Genomic DNA, 17,684 nt, shown 5'->3' with positions numbered 1-17,684 from the left:
GCATGCAAGAAGGGACGGGAAAGGAGAAAGGGGAAGAGGAAAGACAAAGAAAAAGAAGGAAAGACAGGAAGAGAGCAAGGAAGGAAAAATAAGGCAAGAGGGGAAGGAAGAAGAAAGAAGAATGAAGAGGGAGGGAGGGAAAGAAGGAAGGAAGGAAGGAAGGAAGGAAGGAGATTATAATGAGAGTGAGGGAGGGTCTGGGGGAAGTCGTGACTTAGCACTTGTGACCCGCCAAATGCGCGCCCTCCAAATGCGCGCCGATGAAACCGCATCGCGATGAAAAAAACAACATAGTGGGACGCGAAAATGTTAGGGGTTAGGGTTAGGGTTATAACGTTTTCATGTCGCAGAATGTTGTTTCGTCACGGCGTGGTTTTCTCAGCACGCATTTGTTGAACGCGCATTTGTCGGTGAACCCTTAGTGAACACCACAGATGCCTCTGACACAAGTGATGTCGAGCTGGCCATGCCCACCCAGGCCACGTTTCCCCCCCCCCTGGTCAAACACAACCTTGATGCGGCCCGTCAATGGAATTGAGTCTGACACCCCTGTTCTACACAATGAGGGGGGGGGATCTCATTTTATTCTTCTCCATAACTCTGCTAACAACCGTCCCTTTATGCTATCACCCAAGCTTCCTATATTGTTTAGTGCCTCTGCCAAAACAACAAAAGCGACCAAGTTGAACCCTGTAGGTGGGTGACGTACCTTACAACCTTCGCAAGCATGGACTCCATAGTGATAGCCTGAGGCTTTATCTCCACAGATTCTACATTCAATGTTTAAGGCCACATTGGGGAGCTCCTCTTTGCTGCTTGGAAGAGCAGCGAGATTCACAGATGAGGGGCTTGATGCTGGTGAGAAGGAATCTGCAAAGGGAAGAAAGAGGGACCTTCAGCTTTTGTCATCCTCATCCCCCCCCCTACCTGGAAACCAACCTACCTGAGTAGTTCTAGCCAATAGGACGCTCTAAATCAGGGGTGGGGGAACTATGGCCCTTTTAGGACTTGTGGACTTCAACTCCCAGAATTCCTGAGCCAGCATGGAACTCTGGGAGTTGAAGTCCACAAGTCATAAGAGGGCCATAATTCCCCACCTCGGCTTTAGATGATCAAGAGGCACGAATCAGAAACGGAGGAGCCCCAAAAGCTTACAGACCCCCCATATCACCTCAGAAAAAGCCTCCGGAGGAAGGGAAGGTTTTAAAACCCATCCGCTGCCTGAGAATGTTGTGGGGTTGTCGGAAGAACAGAAAAGCGGGCAGGGAATATTTCATCCGGGCACATGTCCAATGGGCCCATTGGTTCGCTCTTAGTGCAAACTCAGGCAGGTGATAGCAGGAATGACGTCTACCAAGGGAAACTTAAGGCACAGACTGCGCTTGTAAAGCAAAAAAAAAAAAAAAAAAGGAATACAGAAAGCAAAGGAAAATAAGTCATGTCTGACATAATTGTTGGAAGGAGAACCAAGAGTGAGACAACTATGTGGCTTCCCATCACCGGAACTGAAGGCCTGAACTGAATTTTCTCGCCCCTCCATATACTTTCTTTCTGGAAACTTAGCGGAGGGGGGCGAGCGAAGATTCTCAGCTTGCAGGAAGAAACAGAGCCTTCAAAATCACCAGCAAGCCACAGAAGGTTTTTCTGCTGATGTATTACAGGGGTTGCAAAACTGGAAATAATGTATGTTTCCCCATTTGAGAGAGCTGGGGGACTCATGGGTAAAGACCTAACTTCCGGTATTTCTACTTTTTTTGTTTTCTTTTTAAGCCAAACATCGTCCCCACGATCATAATTTGGATATTTTTCTGCAGCACAATCTCAGGCTGCTTGCTTTAGCATCACAAAAGAAACCCAAATTACTGGAAGACAATGGGTATCTTTTTATCACTTTCTCAGTCCTGGTTAAAGGTTCCCCTCGCACCTATGTGCTAGTTGTTCCCGACTCTAGGGGGGCGGTGCTCATCTCCGTCTCAAAGCCGAAGAGCCAGCGCTGTCCGAAGACGTTTCCGTGGTCATGTGGCCGGCATGACTAAACGCCGAGGGCGCACAGAACGCTGTTACCTTCCCACCAAAGGTGGTTCCTATTTTTCTACTTGCATTTTTACCTGCTTTCGAACTGCTAGGTTGGGAGAAGCTGGGGCAAGTAACGGGAGCTCACTTCGCTACGCGGCGCTAGGGATTCGAACCGCCAAACTGCTGACCTTTCTGATCAACAAGCTCAGCGTCTTAGCCACTGAGCCACCGCGTCCCTCAGTCCTGAAAACCAACCCTCCAGCCCTCCCAAATAAAAATCTGAATAGCATGAATCGGGAACCAAAGCAGGAATATTCATGGGGGCAAGAATTTGTCCAGGCCTTGCCAAAACAGAGCACCTACTCTTGAGCCATCCCTGAAGGATAATATACTGTGTCTTCTGCTTCTAAAATTCAATTGAAGGAGCTTCACTGCCTTCCCAGACTTTATGTTTCCTATTATGTAGCTCATACTAATCTCGCTCCAAAGCTTGATGTTTTCCCTTTATCCATTAGTTGTTGCTTTACACTCTGAAACAAATAGCTAGTTTGCTAAATAATCCATACAATTAGTTCAAGGTTCAGTTTAGAGTTTGGCACACGGGGCAACATAATACGGGGCAAAAGCGACTTCAGTTAACAGAAAATGTCACTTTTGGACCATTATACACCATCGCCGCACCACCGTGGAATGTAAAGTTTACATAAAGGAGGTATTTTTGTTTCATTTGAATTTAATTTCATTTAATTCTTGTCAAAAATGAATTTAAGACACTGCCATGTACCCTTCTGGGATAAAAATGCAGATTTCTTCCCAATAAACTTTAGTTTGTATCAATAAAGGAGAATATTTATATCTCAGGGTTGAAATGAGGGGGGTCCTTAGTACTCTCCGAACTTTCTTGCAGACGTTTCGTTACCCAACTAGGTAACGTCATCAGTGCATCTTAAGAGCAAGAATTGTAAGAATTGTGCTCTGCTCAGTATCTGGTCTTTCTTTTCTAACCCTCATCTCTTCTTCTCCTCTCAAAAAGAATTCCAAACAAAATGAAAAGCACACCAGACTTTATAGGATGGGAAACAGCCCAGTTGGGGGCCTGACTAGAAATGCTAATTGCTATCACAAAATTTACTCCAGAGCATTTGTACAATTTAAATTGTAACAAGTGACAGCTCATAACATTCCTGTCCGAATTCAGAGCATGCAAAATTATTTCTAAAAGGATCCTAGCCCCCCCCCCCCCAAATCTAGTTTCTGTCTACGCAATTTAGAAAATTAAGCACTTAAAGCAAACCTTATCTACACAAAATACAGGCAATACAAAATGATGCCCATCAGCTAAACTTTCTTAGGTTATCGCTTGCTTTTTAGAGAATGGCCTATGAAGCCATTAAGTCAAATTTATCTACGTGATGTAGGATAAAATCAAAGGAAGGGCCACGCTCTGCTTACAGACAATCTGAATTTAAATTTCATCATCTTTTAAATCTTTTTTTATTATCGGGTAACAATTGAAAGGTTTTTACCTGCGTGGACAGATCCGTCTGAACCATTTCCCAGCGACTGGAAGTCAGTTAATACTCCAGAGCTTTCCGCGTTTATAGACGGTGAAAGTTCTTTCATGCTCTCCATCTCTTGCAAAATTTCTTAAGATAAAGGAAGAGGATCTTGATAGTCCTTTAAGGGAACAAAGGGGCAGAGCTGGCTGCATTCTAAGTCCGCCATTTTGATGAGGTCAAGTGTTTCCATTAGCATGAGTCAGATGTCTGAAAGGCAAACAAGGGTTTTGCAAGCCAAACTAAACTTTCATTCATTTGGGGAAGGGGGTAACCCTCTCTACTGCTTATGCCTAAGCGTTTTGGCCAAGCGTTTTGGTCTATTTGCATAGGGGCCCTCTACGTTTTGGAGGCAACAAAACTCCAGCAATGGCTTGAGGAGGAAACCATCACCATGAGACAAAGGTCACATCCAAAGATTCATGGACAATAGCAACAGCCCTTAGACTTATATACTGCTTCACAGTGCTTTACCGCCCTCTCTAAGTGGTTTACAGAGTCAGCATATTGCCTCCCAATGATCTGGCTCCTCATTTTGCTGACCTTGGAAGGATGGAAGGCTGAGTCAACCTTCAGCCTGTTGAGATTTGAACTGCCAAACTGCAGGAAGCCGGCAGTCAGCAGAAGTAGCCTGCAGTACCTCATTCTAACCACTGCGCCACCGCGGCTCAATACACAAATGCCCTTTCTTCTGGCTGGAAACTTGGGTCGCTGTAAGTGCCACCTCAGACTCTTATTTCTGACAGCTCAAACGTGAACATGAAACTGAAATAAAATTTGCCATTTGTATCTACCGTTTCCTGAAACTCAACGATTCTGATTGAATGGTGATGGGAGAGGTTGAGGTTGGAACCTGTGGGTTGTTGCATTGCGCAATGGGTTGTTGTGGGCCATCCAAGGTTGCATTTCAGAGGAGGGGCAGCCATAGGAGTCTTTCCCCCAAAATACAATATTTTTCGGACTATAAGATGTACCGGACTATAAGATACACCTAAATTTACAGGAGGAAAACAAGAAAAAAATAGTTTTTGGCCTCTGCATGTTGCATTTTTGCCCTCCGAGGCCCCCAGAAACACTCTGTTGTCCTCAGCATGGGCCATTTTCGCCAAAAATGGGCATGTTTTTTCCAAAAATGCACCTGTTTTTGGCCTGCAGAGTGCTTCTGGGGGTCTGGGAGAGTGAAAATGCAACATGTGGAGGGCTTAGGAGCCCAAAAATAGGCCCGTTTTTGGCTAAAATGGGACGTGCAGAGCACTGCAGTGCTTCTGGGGGCCGGGAAGGGTGAAAATGCAACATGCGGAGGGCTTAGGAGCCCAAAAATGCCCATATTCGGTCTATAAGATGCACCTAAATTTTCACCCACTCTTAGAGTGGGGAAGGTGCGTCTTATACTCCAAAAATATGGTAAGTGATGTCTCTTTAAAATGTAATTCATTTCTATTGGCTGGTCAAAGGGTTTAGCCAGGACATCTTTGCAAACAATGCCTGACAGAGATTTTTGGTCGGTCTACACATCCTCTTTTTAAATGCTCACCCTGGAACGTCACCATTATGTGCATAATTTTTAGCACATCCCCCCCCCCCCAGCCTGCTATGCTTTTAGAGCAAGGTTTTTCACCCTCAGCAACTTTTAGATGGGTGGACTTGAACTCCCAAAAGTCCCTAGGGAATTTTGGGAGTTGAAGTCCACCATTTTAAAGTGGCTGAGGTTGAAATTTATACTTAATTTAGAAGGAAGTACCAGAAACCTACGGCCAAACCCCCCTGAGAAACTTAGCCGCACTGCCTTTTGAACATCTTCGAGTGATTCGGATCCTAGAATCTCCCTTCCCTGGGGAGAAATCTGCCAAGCAAGCATTCAGGCCCATGAACAGAACAGACATTCACCGTTTCCTCCCAATGCGCATGACTAAATGCCAAAGGCGGACGGAACGCTGTTACCTTCCCACCAAAGGTGGTTCCTATTTTTCTACTTGCATTTTGTGTGTACTTTCGAACTGCTAGGTTGGCAGAAGCTGGGACAAGTAACGGGAGCTCACTCCGTTACATGGTGCTAGCGATTTGAACCGCTGAATTGCCGACCTTTCTGATCGACAAGCTCAGCGTCTTAGCCCCTGAGCCACCGTCTCCCTCATCCACCCTTAACCCGCTTCAAAATGATGCCTCGCCCGGACTAAGATTGGCCCTCCCTGCAGGCCAAACATAAAAAAGGTGTAATCCGTGGTGGCAAAAAAAGGCTGATCAGCCATGACATAACCAGAAGCCAGGGCATACATTAAAATTCCTTCTGCCTAGCGCAAACTACCAGATGGAGCCAATGTTCCTTTCTTCTTTCCTGATTTCCTCACTTCATTTGCCATCTCAAATATTTAATGGTTGGATTGAATAAGGCTCCTTCCTTCTCATAGGCATTCCTCCCACCTGGGCATATTAAACAGAGCAAACATCTTTGTTTTACTATTTGAGTTGGCTTTGCCTGTAAAGCAGGGGTGGGGAACGATGGCCCCTTTAGGACATGTAGACTTCAACTCCCAGAATTCCTGACCTAGCCATGCATGAATGCATGAATTCTGGGCGTTGAAGTCCACAAGTCCTAAAGGGGCCATCGTTCCCCACCTCTACTATAAAGGAATCAAGAAAGTACCATTGAATCTCAAGGAAGAACATCACCAAAGAGTTACTCTTGCTAATTATTCATTAGAACAGGACTTTCTGATGACTTACCTCTAGCAGTGCCTATGTTGGTTTTAAAGAAGTAATATTTCATTTTAGTCTTCCTGTTTTGTTACTACATGTGCTAACAAAAGCATACTGAGCACCTATGAAAACTCCTAATCTAATTCATCTTATTTGCTGTTTCTGTCACTTTATGTTATAAGAAGGCTTTCTTTAGACTGGTATTTTGCAAAATCACCTCTATAAGGGTGAAAGCCAAATAATTCCGTAGCTTGGATGCTCTCATTGGGCATCTTTTCCCACACAGGAATCAGCAGGCAGCCAGATCCAACTTTTTAAAGTATCTGTCTTGAACCCAGTCCCAGCAAGCTCGAGAGGTTTGGGTTCCAGGTGAGTGAATGACTGAAGATTTGTTTTTACGGAGGGCTAGTTGTGTCCAAATAAATTTCACTGACCTTACTTTCAAGTTAAAGTAGGACAAGGGCATGGGTCTTTGATTTTTTAAAGATTTTATACATACATACATACATACATACATACACACACACATACATACACACATATACACATATACATACATATACATACACACACGTATGTATGTATGTATGTATGTATGTATGTATGTATGTATGTATGTATGTATGTATGCCAAATACCACTCACTCATCACAAAATCTCCAGAACTGTAAATCCTACAAACTTTGGCACGCAGGCTCCTATTGGGTTCTAGAGGCTCGCTAAGAAAGGTTTTTTTTGAAATGACCATCTGATCATTAGTATTTCATATACAGTATTATATTAACATGCTCTGATCCTAAGGCGTTCTACTCCCCCTCCCCACCTGAAATGAACTCTGTTCCAACTTCCAGTTGCGTTATATTAACACACTCTGATGCTAAGGAGCTAGATGTTCTACTCCCTCTCCCTTTGCTAAACCGGGAGTGGGCATGGCCAGTACGTGACTCATCCAGCCTGCAGGCTGGGAGTGTAGACATTCTACTCCCCCTCCCCAACTGAATAGAACTCTGTTCTAATCAAGCCCGATCACATAAGTTTCGTAGCGAAGCACAGGTATCCAGCTAGTACAAAATAAGGTTAAGAAAACTGATCGCATAACAGCACAAACATCCCAGAAGTACCGTACTGTAAACTAAGCTAGCAGACAAAGAAATTGCCCTCTGTAGAGAGAAACCCAGTAACATTTAAAAACACAAGAAACAGTGAATGTTCTTTGACAAAAGTGTTGCCTACAAAGATTCCAGCAGTTCTAGAGATAGGCGAAGAGAGTCCTTCATGTATCGGTCTATGAAAGGCTGGCACACAAAGTTAAGGAAGAAATGTTCCAATGCCCACCTTGTAAAACATCTATGTTCTATGCTTTGGGAAACATTACACCCACCTTCAACCACCAATAAACTCTAACTCAAAAAATGTTGACTCAAGATTTAGAGATAGCTATCCTGTTTTCCCGAAAATAAGACTTCCCTGGATAATAAGCCCTCCCCGAAAATAATGCAACACAGCAGAAGCCATGAAGTGACCACACTCACTGCCGCCTGCACCTCAAAAATAATTGGACCTCCCTGAAAATAAGGCCACATGCTTATTTCAGGGATCAAAAGAAAATAAGACCCCGTCTTATTTTCGGGAAAACACAGTAGCTAGACTCCATTGCCACTAACTGAAGATTAGCTAATATTCCCCCTTTCTTGACAACTTAAACTGGAAAAATCTAAGGGAAGGGGGAAAGGAAAAAATGAGGAAAAAAAACGGATTAATTTTGGAATCTAACCCTTTGTCCAAGTAGTTTATAAAAGAGAAAGTTCAGTAGTCCTTGACTTACAAGCATTCACATTTGGAGTTACAATGGCACTGAAAAGTGTTGCTTAGAACCTGTTCTTAAGGTTACAACTTGTCGCACTCAACCCCCCCGGCCCCCGGTGTGGTCAAGCGATTGCAATTTGGGAGATTGACAACAGGCTCACCTCTGACCTGTTGCAATGTCCTGCAGTCACACTTTCCAGCTTCCTCAGCCAGTTTCCGACAAGCAAAGTCAATACGGAAAAACGGATTCACTTAACCATGTGATTCGCTTAACGACTGCAAAAAAAAAAAAAAAAGATTGTAAAATTGGATCCGGTCACACGATAGCTTGCTCAGCCACCACACTGGTTAGTAACCAAAATTCCAGTCCCAGTTGTGATTTAAGTCAAGGACCGCCTGTAAAAAAATAAGATAGGGAAGGGGAAGCAGTAAGCATGTAAGCAAATCAATTGCTATAGAAATATTTACCCCTGCCAGCAGTTAATAAATTTTTGCCCCTTTTCAGTTGGGTCATAGGATGATCATGAGTGATTGTTATAAAGCCACTGATGACAGGCAGACCTTCAAACACAGTGTGCCCACAGCAGAAGGGCAATCGGTGTGAGAAGGGAGAGAAGTGAGAAGCTGCCAGGATTTAGCTAATCCCTCCCTGTTAGCCTGCTTTGTATATTTAAAGAGGCCAGAGTATGACCCAGAGTACATGGAACTGCTATTCTAGTTTTGGAAAGTTAGGTATGTCAGACAGAGATCCTGTGACATGCAGCGTTCAGGCAGGCCAGAAAAATTTAACTGCCATTTCTCCGGTTTCAGAAACTAGCAAACAATACTTGAAAACCAAGCAGGATAACGAGATACACAGCACGATTCCAGATTAATTAAAAAAGCTAACTTTAAAAAAAAACAAACGCACAGGGCAGTTACGTTCTTCTAAGTCACGCCAGAGGGCACACCGCCTTAGCTGACCTTAAAAATATTTAAGCAAGGTCAAAATTTGCTCTTGGTTGAGTGGGAAGCATCCCTGAGATTGAAAGCTGGATTGGCAGGTCAACAAGAAAAAAAAAAAACATGGTGGAAAAAAGAAATGGCAAATACTTTCTGTACGGTTGCTGAGAAAACTAGATGGGTTCCAAGACCATGAAATCACTGGGAACTGAGCTCAACATAAAGTACCGCATTTTTCGGAGTATAAGACGCACCTTTTTCCCTCAAAAAAGAGGCTGAAAATCTGGGCGCGTCTTATACACTGAATACAGCATTTTTTGCCTCCTGAAACCACGCCCCTTTCACCAAAATGGCCGTGCATAGCCTTTAGGAGGATTCCTGAGTGCTCCTGGGGGTTGGGGAAGGCAGAAATGAGTGAAAAATGGGCCATTTTTTGCTCAATTTCCCCCCTCCCCCAGCCCCCAGGAGCACTCTATAAGCCTCCTATGCCTTTTTTTTTTTTTTTTTTTTTACAAAAAAGGGCCTGTTTTTTGCTCGTTTTGGGGGTCCACCCCCCAGGAGCACTCTACAAGCCTCCTAAAGGCTATGCATGCCCCTTTTTTGGGAAAAAAAAAACATGGCTCCATTTTGGCAAAAAACGGGCCAATTTTCGGAAGTCTGCAGAGTGTAAAAACTTTTTTTATTTGCCTCTTCAAAATCTTGGTGCATCTTATACTCCAGTGCGTCTTATAGTCCCAAAAAATACAGTACTTTTTGATTTTTATGGCCTGCTATACCAGGGGTGTCAAACTCCATTTCATTGAGGGCCACATCAGGGTTGTGTTTGACCTCAGGAGGGGGGGGCGGGAGAGGCGTGGCCAGCATGATGTCATTCATGTCAGGGACGCCTGTGGTGGCCCGGGCGCTCTGCCAGGGAAAACGGGCTCCTGAGCTCCTTTTTCTGCTGCAGTGGCCTCCTGGAACCCTCTGCCAGCAAAAACTGGGGTCGGGGGGGGGGGGGTGCGTAGCCCTCACGAGCTCTGTTTTTGGCTGCGATAGCCTCCTGCAACCCTCTGCCAGCAAAAACAGAGATGGGAGGACATACACGGCCCTCACAAGCTGTGTTTTCTTTGACAGAGGCACTGGGGGCTGGTCCTTCACTATTTTCAGGGCGGCTCCATGGGCCACTTCTAAGCACACCACAGGCCAGATCTGGCCCCCAGACCTTGAGTTTGACATCCCTGTGCTATACGCATGTATGGAATTGCAGTGGAGATTGTAATACTTGCTACGGTGTAGTTATTTGAGAAATATGACTTATCAGAACAGCCCATGCATTGCCAATGCCATGCATGTGATGTCATTTCTGAACACTCATTATCCAGAGAGCATTATAATTGTTCTCCTGTTGCTTCACAACTCCCCCCCCCCCCGGTGTTTCTGACTATCCCAAGCCCCAAAGATACCTGTTAATCAATGCAGTTGAACTCTTGGGAAAGAACTTCTATAAACTATTGTTATTTTTAATCCACCTTATTTATTAATTAATATAAATTATTAATATCTTATTATTAGTTATTTATTTTCATAACTCAAGGCAGCAATCATATTCCTCCTTCCTCCTCTTTTCCTCACGACAACGACAACAACTCTGTGCGATGGGTTGGGCTGAGAAGGACTGGCCCAAAGTCACCCAGCCCGCTTTCATGGCTAAGGGAGGACTAGAATTCATAGTCGCCTGGTTGCTAGCCTGTTTCCTTCACCGCTACATCAAACTGGTTTTCATAGATACTCCTAATGTGGCTCTCCCAAACCAATTAGGCCTCTCTCATTAGCAAAGGGATGCAAATCAGCGGAAATCGAGCGGGTTCAGAAGTACTTCGCGAGAAAAAGGTTTTGCACTCTTCTGTACACAATAGAATTCCCTATGCTACTAGGCTTGGAAGTTGTGGTTTGGATAACCTAGAACTGCGTTGCTTGCAGTCAGACCAAGGTGTTGCATACAAAATTGTATGTAGTAATGTTTTACCTGTAAATGACTTTTTTCTGTTTCAATCGCAATAACACGTGCACGAATAACCACTTTAAACTCAGTGTAAATCGTTCTAAACTTGACTGTAAAAAATGCCATTTTTGTAATAGAGTTGTCCAAGTCTGGAATGGTCTACCTGATTCAGTGGTCTCAGCTACAAATTTTCACACTTTCAGTCCCAAATGGACTTCCGTGGACCTTACTTCATACTTAAGAGAGGTCCGTAGGGGGGGGGGTATGCATAAGTGCACCAACGTGCCTATCGCCCCTATCATTGTATTTTTATTTTATACCTGTTTTTGTTTTTGTTGGACAAATTACGATAAAATAAATAAATAAATAAATAAATAAATAAATAAATACATGCCCATGGAAATAATTTTCATTTACTGAGTCAAGAGGAGTCCAGGGAGATTTCACTACCATCACAAGAACAATTACAGATGTTTGTTACTGCTCCAGGCCGCCTCAGTCCCAATACCGATCGAAACCAGAGTATAAAATTGTTCCTGAGCCATCTGGGAGAGGAGACAAACATTTATTACTTTGTTTGCTTCTAGGTGTTCGCTAATTCGTTGCTTGATTATCTTTTCCAGAATCTTTCCTGGTATTGAGATCAGGCTGATAGGTGGATCTATTTTTTCCCCCTTTTTTGAAGATGGAAACCACATCAGCTCTTTTCCAGTCTTCTAGCAGTTTCCCGGTGCTCCAGGATCTCTGAAAGATATAGTTCAGTGGTTCTGAGATCTCATCTGCCAGTTACTTCAGAACCCTGCGGTGTAATCCGTCCAGTCCTGGTGATTTGAACTCGTCTAGGGTAGACAGGTGCTCACCTACCATTTTCTTCCCTATTTCAATTTGTGTTCCTAATCTGACTTTTGTAGTGCTGTTTTTGATTGAATCACCAACCAGAAGGTGACTTCTCTTTTACATACCATGATATTCTGGTGCGAATATCCTGGGTCCCCATTTCATCTACATCTCTTATAAGGGTCACAAATAGCTACAGGAATGGAACTGCAAAGAGGTTAATTAACTGTGAAGAGTTTTAAAAACGAGAGTTTGAAACCAGAAACCAGAACACTGAAACTTCCAGTCCTGCCTTCTCTGAACACCGGCTGGATGACTGAGCCTTTCTCAGTCCAACCCACCTCACATAGTTGCTGTTATGGGAGAAGATGGGAAGAGGAGGAAGGAGGAATAGAATAAATCAATAAATCTGATGTAGCAGTTTTTAAGTCTTCAAATCGATAGAGCTACTTGGATCGATTGACAAAGAGGTAGATACAAAGGCCTTCCTTCCTTCCTTCCTTCCTTCCTTCCTTCCTTCCTTCCTTCATCCCTGTCTTGTTCTATTTACTGTATCTTGATGGCCAAGGACAGGGGTCAGCAACCTTAAAACACTCAAAAGAGCCATTTGGACCAGTTTCCCACAGAAAAGAAAACACCAGGGGCCACAAAACCCTTCCCATGCCTATTTCCTGAGCAGCCACAGAACTAGTATATGTAGTTGAATTAAAGGTTCTGTTTTCTTTGGACCCTTTTCTTTTTTTGGATTTAATCATGGTTGGCCTACTGGGGGTCAAAAAGCTCAATAAATCGTGTGCCAGCGGGTATCACACATTGGCGGTTGTGAGTCATATTTTGAGCGACAGGGAGCCGCAGCAGAGGGATGAAAGAGCCACATGCGGCTCCAGAGCCGTGGGTTGCAGACCTCTGGCCAAGGAGATGCTGCCCATTTTCACTTCCTAGTCTCCTGTCCTTGAAGTTGTGTGCCACAGCAAACAGGGAGAATTTTCACGCAAAGCACCTCTATAGTGCAGCCAGGAAAAACACACAAACATTTTGGTATACTATCAAGCGTATGAATTCTGTTTTACCTCTTGACTACAGATTCTATTTAGACCAGTACTGTTTAACTAGGTGAAGCCCAAGTCTATTCACCTCTGGATCTGGAGAACATTTTTAACCACACACCCTGGTTCTTCAGGCAGCCTTTTACCAACTTTTCGGTTTCCCTCTAGCAGTTTTTAGACCAAGTAGAGGCTTGCTTGCTTGCACCAAACTGCATTCGGAATTGCACATTAAGACTTGTGTAGGAATGGGTTCCTGTTATGTCCTTATTCTCCATGGCATCACAAGTTCTACTGAGATCCCTTCAATTCTTTTAATTGGCTATTGCAATTCTGAGAAGGAATTAAACTCTGAGAAACATAAACTAAGCCAACAGATACAAAAAGCCATTGGCTACGTCACGGGTCAGCAATCTGTGGCTCTGGAGCCGCATGTGGCTCTTTTATCCCTCTGCTGAGGCTTCCTGTCGCTGGTTGGCTCCACAATTGATAGGACTTTCGGTTAGGACAGGTAGAGGAAAAAGGGCGCTGTGTTAGGAGAAGACTCTTTGGTGGGGGAACCGAACTTCCGGTCGGCTCCAGAATTGAATGGGGAGCTTCCGGTTAGGATCTTTGTGGCTCTTTTGAGTGTTTATGGTTGCTGATCCCGGGTATGCTATGACCATTTCCCCCCACATACATTATCGTTCCCACTGGGTGACTGAATATGATAGCTTTGTTTCCATCCACTTTACAGCTACGTTTTTCTTGAATGCTGACAATAAGGAAAATACGGTTTTCTGAGTCAGCTCATGCAGCTTATCGCCTTCAAAAGCTTAAAACTGTTCCCCCCCCCCTGAAATGCACATAAATGCACATGCTGGCAGAAGGAGAGGATGAGTGATGTTTAATTCTAGCTTGTGATTCAGGTAGAATTGGAGCTGTGATTTAGTAAGACATGCTGTTAACAAATGAGGTATGCTTCGACAAATCATTTTAATTCAGTGTTTCTTCAAATTGCTTGCCGGGAGCTAAATCCCTTAAAGCCCTCAAATTTGATGAAAGGGAGCCAAAGTTAAGTGTCTCCCATCCACAATCATGCCTGGCGGAGTGGTGGGTTCTGGCTCCTGTTGCAACTGGTACGCTGTGCATGGGGCCGAACATCCTCGTCGGGCACATGTGCTGCACACACATGCAGACGCCACTGCCCTGCGACACCCAGCTGTTTGGTGGAGGTCGGGCAGGCGCTGCACGCTGTGCCGATCTGGCCTGGTTGCTTCAAAAACAGGTAAGGAATGCGGGCAGGTGGTGGCCGCTGCTCCCGGCTAATACCAGTACAGCCGTACTGGGCCGTACCTCCTGGAACCCACCACTGGCCTGTCATAAATATTTGTATGAGGGCTACTCCTTTTAATGTAGCCTATGAATAACAGTTGCAATTTAGCACACTTTTAATCTAGCATTTGAGCCATTATTCCCTATTCCTTCACCAACTCCAAAACATGGATATAGAGCAGTGATGAAATTCAATTTTTTTTTACTACCGGTTCTGTGTGTGTGGCTTGGTGGGCATGGCAGAGGAAGGATACTGCAAAATCTTCATTCTCTCCCCACTTCAGGGGAAGGATACTGTAAAATTCACATTCCTTCCCCACTTCCGGGGAAAGGATACTGCAAAATCTCCATTCCCACGCCAGGAGGAAGATATTGCAAAATCTCCATTCCCACTCCAGGAAAAAAATACTGCAAATCTCCAGTCCCACTCCACTCCAGGGGAAGGATACTGCAAAATCCCCATTCCCACCCTACTCCTGGGGAAAGGATAATGCAAAATCCCCATTCCTACTCCAGGGGAAGGATACTGCAAAATCTCTATTCCCACTCCAGGAGAAGGATATTGCAAAATCTCCATTCCCACTCCAGGAAAAGGATACTGCAAAATCCCCATTCCCACCCCACTCCTGGGGAAAGGATATTGCAAAATCTCCATTCCTACCCCACTTCTGGGGGAAGGATAATGCAAAATCTCCATTCCCTCCCCACTTCTGGGCCCAGCCAGAGGTTGTATTTGCTCGTTCTCCGAACTACTCAAAATTTCTGCTACCGGTTCTCCAGAATTTCACCCCTGATATAGAGTCAATGCTGGAAAATAAGCCAGAACACTGTCTTAAACTTCAAGTAAGGTTACAATGATAGTTTATTCTTAACGTGAATGAATGTCTTAGGAACACATACACTCGGGCAGGGGGAAGCATTACCCACACTAACATGTCAGAAGGCACATGTGCTAAACCAGATTAGCCATGGTTTGCTGATAAAGGTGTAATATCATACTAAACCAGAAATTTGGGGTTGAAAGCCCAGAGGTATTGGTTTCTCACAATGCAATAATCCCAAGTCAAAGAAAGTACATTATGTATTATCAGACTACATCCAAGAAGAGGTAACAAGCTTTCCTCACCATATACTGAATTTCTGATTATTTTTTTTACTAAACTCCATCCAAACTGCAGGCCAGGACCTGTGACATCCCGGGCAGTTGTTTTCTAGCCGTCTAATCTTAGGTTCGAATAAGAGGGATGGCCGGCTGTCCTTGGACGAGTAGTTAAATATTCACTTTTCATTTAGGACTTTTGACCATCAGACCAAAACACCAGCTAACAACAGAGATTCCAAGATGGCATCCGGTATGAAAAGGCCAAGCTTGATCACTTCCATGTTACGTTTCATTTCTGGAAATATGCTGCACACCAGGCTAAAAGATATGAAGAACGGTTGCAGGAACTGGGTATGAAAAGAAGGACTAGGGGAGACATGATAACAGTATTCCAATATCTGAGGGGCTGCCACAAAGAAGAGGGAGTCAAGCTATTCTCCAAAGCACCTGAGGGCAGGACAAGAAACAATGGGTGGAAACTAATCAAGGAGAGAAGCAACTTAGAACTGAGGAGAAATTTCCTGACAGTCAGAACAATTAATCAGTGGAACAATTTGCCTCCAGAAGTTGTGAATGCCCCAACACTGGAAGTTTTTAAGATGCTGGATAACCATTTGTCTGAAATGGTGTAGGGCAGTGGGTCTCAAACTTCCTAATGCCACGACCCTTTAATACAGTTCCTCATGTTGTAGTGACCCCCAACCATAAAATTATTTTATGTTTTCCATATTTTTTTGAAAATATGTGTTTTCCGATGGTGTTAGGCAACCCCTGTGAAAGGGTCGTTCGACCCCCAAAGGGGTCCCGACCCACAGGTTGAGAACCACTGGTGTACAGTTTCTTCCCTAAGCAGGGGGCTGGACTAGAAGATCTCCAAGGTCCCTTCCAACTCTGTTATTTTATTGTATCTTAAAAGCTTCTGCTTTTGTTCTCAGAATTATGTCGATTCTTTTTCTAGAGAGAAAAGCCTCTTCTCTAGGTCTAGGAGATCACTTCCCCTTTCTTACCTGATCACCTGAAGCAGCTTTCCACAACCTGGTGCCCTGTAGGGACGTCAGCTTCCACAATTCCATGGACACAGTTGTCCACGTTCAAACTCTTTATCTCCGCTTATGAATGTTGCACTTTCTTAATCGGTGCCTTTATCCCTATATTTTTACCACCACAAAAGCCTACCCCCTTCTCCCTTCCATTCAGGTGGATGTTTACCACCAGGCATGATTCTCATTCAGGAAAGTTCAAATGAGAAATGGGAAATATATACACACCTCGCTTCCCAGCAAACTGTGTCAAAGAGCCTGAAGTGTAACGAAATACAGACATATTAAGGTCAAGTGCAGCGACGGCTTGTCAGTTTCCCCACACAGCCACCTTTCTCTTGAAAACAGTGATAACTTCAGCAAGAGAAACTAAGGCATCTTATACCCATATCAGATTCTCTCCTTAACTGCATTTCTCAATGGGTGGCCTGTTGGAGGGAGAGGTGTTAGTCTTGTAGAGTATATGTTGGAGGGAGGGTGTAATGCCCTAATTGGCATGTCAACAAGAGGCAGCAGCCAGCCAACTGGGCTGATTTCATAGGCCAATGTGGGTTGGCCCTAATTAAACCTTGGATGTGAGACCACGAAGAGCTGCCAAGATGTTGGCCAGATGAGGAAATTGCAAAACCATCCTCGGAAGAAGACGAGGGAAACCAGTTTTGCAACACAGCCATGACGACTGCACGAATAGTATCCAAGTGGGCCCCGCAATGCTCCCTGGAGTTCCCTCCTTTATTATTATGGAACTAGCCGATAACCCGGCTTTGCCCGGGTATTTATTTATAGAGGGGAAATGTCTGGACCAAACGTAATTTCTAATGTTGGATTTTCCCCCTTACCAGAGGGAGCCCCCTTGTGGAGTACTGTGAAGTTGTTACCATGGCAATTCTACTGTGCTGTACAGTGGAAGCCAATACGGCACAACAGGCTGTATCTTAACAGAACACGCACCCCGAGGGGTGTTAGGGGTGTCTTACCCCCACAGTATTTTTTTTCCAGGGAGTAAGTCATCTGTGTACCACGTTTGGTTGAAATTGCTCAAGGCGTTCCAGAGTTATGCTGGAACACACACACACACACACTCACAGAGGAGGAGGAGGAGGAGAGGAGGAGGAGGAAGAAGAGAAGAAGATGAGGAGGAGGAAGAAGAGGAGGAAGAGAAGAGGAGGAGCAGGAGAAAGGAAAGAGGAAGAAGAAGAGGAAGCTAACAAAGTTGGAAGGGTTTTCCAGTCCAACGCCCTGATCGAGCAGGACACCCTCTACCACTCTGGACAAACAGCTGTCCATTTCTTCCACTTCCCTTTCTTTGATATCCTGCGCAACCAATGTCTTGTATCCACAAGGAGC

The 17,684-nt window shown here is 44.4% G+C and overlaps 1 protein-coding gene across 1 annotated transcript in view; it reads right to left on the bottom strand.

The window, feature by feature from the left end:
• PPARA (peroxisome proliferator activated receptor alpha) overlaps positions 1 to 17,684 on the bottom strand; it is a 47,659-nt gene that overhangs the window by 18,317 nt on the left and 11,658 nt on the right. The window contains exons 3-5 of the mRNA XM_032220893.1: positions 8,237 to 8,351; positions 3,543 to 3,782; positions 710 to 870 (exon numbers count right to left, since the gene is read on the bottom strand). Of these exons, the coding sequence (XP_032076784.1) occupies positions 710 to 870; positions 3,543 to 3,648 (267 nt within the window). The 5' untranslated portion in view covers positions 3,649 to 3,782; positions 8,237 to 8,351. The remainder of the gene's footprint in view (positions 1 to 709; positions 871 to 3,542; positions 3,783 to 8,236; positions 8,352 to 17,684) is intronic.

The sequence above is a fragment of the Thamnophis elegans genome, chromosome 7, assembly GCF_009769535.1.
Source record: "Thamnophis elegans isolate rThaEle1 chromosome 7, rThaEle1.pri, whole genome shotgun sequence".
Classification (NCBI taxonomy): Eukaryota; Metazoa; Chordata; class Lepidosauria; order Squamata; family Colubridae; genus Thamnophis; species Thamnophis elegans.
Note: the sequence above shows the minus strand (reverse complement) of the source record. Positions and strands in the feature narration are given on the sequence as shown.